Below are 8,330 nucleotides of genomic sequence, written 5' to 3'. Positions count from 1 at the left end.
TTGAACAACCGGCCCGGGTGTATATGCAGGTTCATGTCAAGATTTTTTTGCAAACTTCGAGAGGGAAATATCAGTCTTGTAAAAACCCAGGTACATGTAAATGTGGCCTAAGTTACCGGGGTGATTTATCCTGGTAAGAAGTGAATGAGCGTTCCAGTACGGAAAGCTCACCTCGATAAGAGAGAATCCAGGGACGATAGGCCCTTGGAGTCATGAAATACTGTTATTTTTGTCCATCTACTTTTGCATGTGCAGAAGAACCATTTCCTATGGCCGTCGTACACATGCGCAGTAGCGTTCTCCCGTTTACACGGCGTTGTCAAAAAGTTCCTCCTACTGAGCCGTTCTCAAAAATTTGCATTTTCAATCACTCTGACCACCGTTGTCATGTAAACAGACACTCAAAACTTGATGAAAGTTTAGCATTTTCGTTTGAAAACCTTGTGTGAACGGACCCTACGTATGAAAAGGGATAAAAAGAATTACAATGTATGGAATCCTACACCTGTCCCAGTAGTAAATATTAGAATTTAATGTTTATCATGCTTCCTGAATCCTATGTTTAACAAGTACATACAGTTTTAGTTTTATATCAAACTAGTCTCGTGCCAAACAAAACTCCCTGTTTCAGGATGTCATGTGGGGGAGTTGTAGTTCATAAAAGTGTTCGATAGGTGGCGGTGACCGCGCACTGCTCGTCACAAGGAGAGCCCGCGCGCCGCTCTGTTCTGCTGTCGTCGACAGCCGCTCCACCGGAAGCTGCCGTCCAGTGTTTTCCGTAGTCATCGTTGCCTAGCTTGTGACTCCTGCCAGCACAAAGGAAGCCTTCCGTCTCTTTTAGTCTCTTCTCTTGAACTTTTTGGCTCAGATATGCCGCTCGAGAATCTAGAGGAGGAGGGTCTGCCCAAGAACCCCGACCTGAGGATAGCGCAGCTGAAGTTCCTGCTCACTATGGAGGGACACCGGCAGGACGCGAAAGTTAAGACCGAGCTCATGGACGCCATCAGAGCTAACCGTGAGTTAGCATTTCACTCCAACACACTCTTTATTACTTACACACACCTACATCTAATAGACGTGTGTATTTCTGTGTATAGAAACACACTAACGTGTGTTACTAATTTCTGAGCGTGTTTATTAAAGCGTATTTAGCTATTACTGTAGCATTAGCTCGTGGCTAACCGTTAACTGACGTCGGGTGGCTGGATTTATTGTCAAAATTAACTGTTCTAGTCCTGGTAAATGTAGATCCCGATGAAACCCCTCTTGATTTACAACTATATATTAGCCCACTTGACTTTAGCAGTGACGAGTAACGTGGCTTTGTGCCACCGGCGTTCCGTCCATGTTTACCTGTCCGCTTCAGACATGGCGCCCTACTACGAAGGACTGTGCAAGGAGCTGAAGTGGCAGCTGGACACTGACCTCCTGAGTAAGATGAAGAAGGCCAACGAGGAGGAGCTGAAGCGTCTGGACGATGTGCTGGAGGACGCGGAGAAGAACCTGGGAGAGAGCGAGATCCGAGACGCCATGATGGCCAAGGCTGAATATCTCATCAGGATCGGAGACAAGGTGGAGACACACTCTTTCTGATGAGCAGGACAAGTGTTCGCTCTGCTCTCCTAATCACTGAATTCAGGGGTTCCAATCACTCGCATGGCCACAGGTGTGTAAGGTCAAGCACCTAAGCAGGGATGTGTGCTCTCTGTGCAGCAGGAAAAGTCAGCCTGGTGCTTTTAAAATATTCTAACCACAATGCAAAGTGTTTGCTCCCCTCTGGGAAATGTATTGTTACTATAAACAAAGTTTTATCACGTCATATCTGTAGTGTATATGTTAGGGTCACAGTAATTGACGTAAATGCAGCTGTCGCTCATAACATTCACCGTTTCATTGTGTAGAATGTTTTCTTCTTCTCACTAATAGTTCTAGGTTGTTCTGATAGTTCTGATGCAGTACAAGTGTTTTCAGTGGGAAGTACCATCGTTTGTATTTGGTCTGATACGCTCCAACAATATGAGAGGTCTCGCATGTTTGCAGAATCCAAATAAGTTTTGTTTAATCTTTTTGTAATCGTGCCGTGAGTGAGGTGTGGGAAAGAAGTGTTTTAATTGGTTAAAATTACAGTGAAGCAAGTGTCTGTTTTGCTCTTGAGCAGTCTAAACAAGTCAGCTCTACCATGCAGCTCACAGTGGGTTCCTGTCGCAGTCGAGGAGACCCCTTGTGACTCAATGTTTTAGTTCTAACAAGAAAAGCTTAATTTCTTCTTCTTCTTTTAAACTTGCAACCCCCCAGGAGTGTTAAAATTTCCTTTAGGGTTGGTAGATTTCCTGTCTGGGGAACATTGATTGTAAAGTAGCAGATGCTTTGACGGTTTCCTTTTGTTTCTACAGGAAGGCGCTTTAACAGCCTTCAGAAAGACCTACGACAAGACAGTGGCTCTTGGTCACAGACTAGACATCGTTTTCTACCTGCTGAGGATCGGCCTCTTCTACATGGACAGCGACCTCATCACACGCAACTCTGAGAAAGCCAAGAGGTAAACGAACCCCAGCGGCGTCGGTTCTGACGCTTCTCCTCTGCCACGTTCGTCTTCCCAGCACTCACGTCTTCTCTCCGCAGCCTCATCGAGGAGGGGGGAGACTGGGACCGAAGGAACCGTCTGAAGGTCTACCAGGGCCTCTACTGCGTGGCCATCAGGGACTTCAAACAGGCTGCGGAGCTCTTCTTGGACACGGTCTCGACCTTCACCTCCTACGAGCTCATGGACTACAAGACCTTTGTCACATACACCGTGTATGTCTGCATGATCGCCCTTAAAAGACCCGACCTCCGGGAAAAGGTAGGAGAGGCAGTTTTGTGCTGGCAGAGGTGATGAATTGTGGATGAATTGGCACCATTAAGAGTCCGTTTCCCTGCAGGTTATAAAGGGAGCAGAGATCCTGGAGGTGCTGCACAGTCTTCCTTCTGTCCGTCAGTATCTCTTCTCGCTCTATGAGTGCCGTTACGCTGTCTTCTTTCAGTCTCTGGGTAAGAAAATACAAATGAGGACTTTTCACGGTTGCTCTTTCACATTTTGCCTCTTCAGTTAAGTGACTGTTGACTGTGTTGCAGCCATGGTGGAGCAGGAGATGAAGAAGGACTGGCTCTTTGCACCACACTACCGCTACTATGTGAGGGAGATGAGGATCCAGGCCTACAGCCAGCTGCTGGAGTCCTACCGATCCCTCACTCTGGGATACATGGCCGAGGCCTTCGGGGTCAGCACGGAGTTCATCGACCAGTGAGTTCTTGAACACTAAAGTTGTTCATCGATACCAGAGCAGAAACCGATCCACTCAGAGCCTCGACCATCCAGGAGCAGGTTCAGGACAGGCCCTGGTTTTCTCCTGTTGTATCAGGAACGTCCAACTGGGATTCGATTGTGAGAAGGTCGGAATAGAACCTGCTGAAGAGATTCTGTCATTTAGTCTGAGAAGCTGGAGGGGTGTCATAGAGGGGCTGCAAAAACGCTGGATCCCCGTTTCCATGACAACGGTCCTCACTGAACAACAATCCAACTTGGTCGTCTTCCATATGAATGTCGCTGAACTCGCCATTGTTCATGTTTATGACGTATCGATCTCTGTGCCAACCCATGGCCTGATATGAAAACTACATTTTCATCGTTTCAGTGTAGAAAACGCAAAACGATGCATTTTCACTTGAAACGTGTAAACATGGCAAAGTCCTTGCTTTTGCAAATCTTTCCAATGTATAAACTGTAGAACAAAACATCAATTCACTTGCTTCTACCTGCTCATCTCAAAATATCTTTGAAGAATTGACGTGTTAAGTCAAATGATTTAAATGAATAAAAACAATCTTAGTGTAGTTTGAGGTAATCAACTTTTGGACTTCAAATGTCAAAGATGGGAAATAAAACTGAACTTTATATTTCTGCAATGAATCCTAAAATAACAAAGTTGAGAAAGATACCTTTCATATTGTAATAGAAAAAGTGAGACATAACCGTCTATGGGCATTTGAGTTTTTAAACATTAAATCCATTTTTACAATGTGAGACACGTGTTTTAATGTACAACCAGCAGATTTCTCAGGAAGTTACTAACTGAACAAGGTTTATAACACCAGTGCGTCTCAAAGCTTTGGATGACAAGTTCAGACGTCTGCCATAATTTAGTTGAAATAGTTTAACTTGCATAACGTTTAGATTTACTGAAGCTATTAATTTTATTGCTTCTACGTCATGAAAATTAAATGTCATCTCATCACCCTCCTCTTCTTAACGAAGCATAATTAAAACTAATCGTCTGCTTTGAACTTAACCCCAATCTTTGTTTCTTCCCCTCAGGGAGCTGTCTCGATTCATCGCAGCCGGGCGGCTTCACTGTAAAATCGATAAAGTCAACGAGATCGTGGAAACCAACAGGTGACGCTGCTCTTCTACAAATGGCTGCAGTTTAATCAACGCTCAGATCTACGACTCTAAAATGTTCCGTCTCTTCTCTGCAGACCTGATAGCAAAAACTGGCAGTACCAGGAAACCATCAAGAAGGGCGACCTGCTGCTCAACAGAGTCCAGAAGCTGTCGAGAGTCATCAACATGTAACGGCCCCGAGAAAACCTTGTTCTACACAAAGACCTTCTTATATTGTGTGTATATATAATAAAACCTGTTTAACTGTTCACACATCCAGACTCTTCTCTTCTTCCACAAATGAGGCAGAGGCAGGATTTCATATAAATAGCAGTATAAATTATTTTATTTACAGAAACTTGTTACAAAACAAATATACTATACAATCTTTTTCTTTAAATATTAATTCTAACCTATTTTGTTCATGAATTACATAGCAGCCAATACATAAGTCCAGCTGAAAATGATTCTGATAATGTATACAAAAAAAAAAAAAAATCTATACACGCTTTTACATAGTACGAATGGTGGATGTTTTTTGTTATTTTTTTCCTTTATTCCCAGACACGAATTATATTCTCTCTCCCGTACGTTCACATTCCATGTCTGTGGTGCTCATAAAGAAAACCTCCTCACATTGGTTTTTTTCCCCGCGTGCTGGAAACAAAATCAGTGGAGTTTGAGGGTAAACAAAAACACTTGATTGAAGTCTCTACATACAAACCCCAGTAAACCAGAGGAAAGGCTCACCGGATCTCGACATCTTGTCTACAAAACCCCACCCCGAAACCAAGAATAGAAAATTAAAGAAACTGAACATTTTATACTGGGCAGCTGACAAGCTCAGGGTTTTTTTTTTTTTTTTGTTTGTTTGTTTTTTTTAAAACCACATTTCGGGTTCGTAGGCAGATTTGAAACCAAACTCCTAAACACTTTAAACATTCAAGTAAAAGGTAAAAACAACCCAAAGAACACTGTCCGCAAACAGTCAGGGCGAAACAAATTCAGGCACTTTCTCTTAATTTGATTTTTTTTTTTTGTTAAAAAAAAACAAAAAACAAGCTGCGATTCAAATTACTTGTTTGGCAACGACGACGCAAGCAGTTGGACTGAAGTGTTCCTCTTCCTTGCAATGATTGCTTAAATCCCTTCAGCCTCACGTGTCGGTGGGGGTGAACTGAAATGTGTTTTAAGGTCTACGGAGCGGATGACTTTGACGTCCGGGATCACAGGCTGACTGCAAGTAGTGTCGATTGGTAGGCAACGGAAAACGTCTTGCGGGAAAGAAAAAAAAACAACAAACCCTTGTGAAAGTAAAGGTTCCCTCCTGCCGTGCGGACTCATGCTACAGTGGCAAACGGCCTCGGCGCTCCTCAGGACGCACGATTCATGAGATGCTTCAGCTTCCAGGCGTATTGCATTAAGTTAGACTTGGCAGTGAACCACTTTCAGATGTTCCTCTCGACTTTCCACTAAATAAATACAATTTCATAATTGTACCAAAAGATTCAGCGTTTACGAAAATGCCTGTGCAAAAATACATATTTCACTATGTACAATTTCTTTTTTTTTTAACAAAATATGTATCCTCAAGTAGAGACGCTTCAATGCTTGTTTGATACATCGGCTACCAGAAAGAAAAAAAAAACAACTTTATTTCTTTTCTTTTTTAAAAACAAACAATAAAGTTAATTGCCTTCTCTACTTTTTTTCTGTATACTATCTGACATCAGTGGGGGGTCATTAAATCGACGAGTGTTGGTGAAGCCATCATCATGAATCTCGCACCCGAGGTGACTTGGAACCGGGGGCCCGTGTCCGTGTGGAGTTTTTGGTTTTATCTGGTCGAAAGCCCCAAAAAAACTAACCAAAAAAAACCCCCATAATTAGGCAATTCATCATCTACTGTTAAAGTTCCCAAGAAATGGAGACACACCGATATTACCTCTTGAGCCGAGTCAAATACTTAACACTTAAGCTATTGCACAAAAAATGTATTTAAATGTATAGTTTCTTCTCCAAATTCAAAGAGGAAAGGCTGGAAAGAATTTTGCTCGGAGATTTGAGAAGCATTTTTATTCTCTGGCGCCCTTAAAGGAGGAGCCCCGCACTTTGTGCTTTACGCAAGTGTTCAGGGGTCTCAGATGTGGAAAACGTCCCTTCTAATTTGAGGAAATTTGGGGGTATGGGGGGGTGACGGCTCTCTGATATAGTTTCATGGGAACTTTAATAAAAGTGTGTTCAGTATCATCAACAAGCCTCAAATACTTTTATCACCTGTGCAATGAGTCCAGTGAGAGAGAAACACACCTGATACTGCATTTCAGTCAATTCGGACTTTTTGTGAGTTGTAAAAGACTCTTTGAGTTTAAACTTGGGAGGACTCGTGCGATTCACTTAAGTCAAACTCAGAATTACGATAATCAGAAGAATCGGGTTTTGAGTTTTCCAGTTGATCGCAACAGTAAAAGTCAAAAAGTGAAAACGTCCTGAGAAGCTTTTGTTTTTACTGATTAAAAATATTTTTGCCAGGTTTAGCCGATGAGAAACGCGACTGCAGAGCTCGATGTGCGCGATACTGCGTGTCCGTGCGGACAAAAATAAATCCTTAAAACAAGATTTATACATGGCCTAGCGTTAACTAATTCCAAAAAGTGTCTTTAACTAAAACAATGTTTAGGGTGATTAGAATGTACATCAAGTCTGAAGCCCCGTTTACACGACGACATTTCAAATAAAAACGTATCGTTTTATCTTTTTCGTTTCAGAAAAGTTTGGCGTTTACACAGCCACCTTTTGAAAACGATGTGCCAGACCAGTAGCGGGCGCTGTTGTTGGACAGTAGCAGGGTGTCTGAAAAGTTGCATTTTCCATCGAGTGTTTTCAAAAAAAGTTGGCAGCGGCTCTCAGCACCGTTGTTGTGGAAACAGACACCCGAAACCAGCCATCCATCTTCTCCCGCTTATCTGTGTGACAGTTTGAGTACTGTCACACAGATCGCATTGCACCGATTAAGAACCTTTCCTGCAGGTGGTGAGCCCACGGGAAGGTGGCGCCCGGTGTGGGACACAAACCCTCTACCTTGAGATTGTGAGTCTCATTCGGGGACCACCCGAAACCAAATTAACATTTTGCATTTTCACTTGAAAACGTTAAACGAGGCCCGGGTCTTTTAAGCTTTTTGGTTTTCTCTCCTTCTTAGAAGTGCTTTTGAGTCGTGCTCAGCAGTGTCGCCATTTTTACTGCCAAAAAAAACCCCCAACCTCCTTTGTTTGTGGTTTGGAATGTTGTGATCAACTGGATGGTTGACATTTTTCCAAGACATAAATTCATGGGCCTCCATATTGATCCTCTCCTCACTGACGACGACGGGATAAAACAAAAGACGGCGTTTGGACACGGGCCCTAAAGCAAACCTCTAAACAAGCCAGGTGAGTGTTGCCTGATTTAAGACTGCGTTTTGACCAAGGAGAAAGAGTAATATGCCTTGGACACTGCCACGAAAACTTCTCAGCGCGTGTCGGCATAGCGTTACATTAGGGGCATAGAAGAACTTGGAACATCCAGAGCTTGGATAGTGTAGAGGTCACACGCAGGAGATGGGGGGGGGGGGGGGGGGGGGGGTTGGGGTGGGCAATCATACCCACAGAAGACAGGTGACGTGCAAGTTTGCTCCAGTTAAGACGTACCATACCTGATTCCCTACGTAGGAGGGAAAAAATATACAATTCACATGTGCCCACGAGGCTGTGGAGTTCACACAGCTGGCATGGGTTAAAAACAAACAAAAAAAAAAAAGAATACAAAATTGTCTAAATTTGTGATTACAACAGCACAGCTTGCACAGACTTTCCTCATACCCATAATGAACCATCACCACTTCTTGAGCAAGACTGCCCACCTTTTCGTT

The 8,330-nt window shown here is 43.2% G+C and overlaps 1 protein-coding gene across 1 annotated transcript; it reads left to right on the top strand.

Moving 5' to 3' along the window:
* Positions 1-736: 736 nt before the first annotated feature.
* On the top strand, positions 737-4,693 carry psmd6 (proteasome 26S subunit, non-ATPase 6). The gene is made up of 8 exons (XM_080461784.1): positions 737-1,015; positions 1,367-1,572; positions 2,394-2,539; positions 2,623-2,842; positions 2,922-3,030; positions 3,115-3,283; positions 4,355-4,432; positions 4,516-4,693. Exons 1-8 carry the CDS (start codon positions 871-873, stop codon positions 4,610-4,612), a joined length of 1,170 nt encoding a protein of 389 aa, XP_080317910.1. The 5' UTR covers positions 737-870; the 3' UTR covers positions 4,613-4,693.
* The last annotated feature ends 3,637 nt before the right edge of the window (positions 4,694-8,330 follow it).

The sequence above is a fragment of the Lipophrys pholis genome (assembly GCF_963383615.2).
Source record: "Lipophrys pholis genome assembly, chromosome: 4".
Lineage (NCBI taxonomy): Eukaryota > Metazoa > Chordata > Actinopteri > Blenniiformes > Blenniidae > Lipophrys > Lipophrys pholis.
Note: the sequence above shows the minus strand (reverse complement) of the source record. Positions and strands in the feature narration are given on the sequence as shown.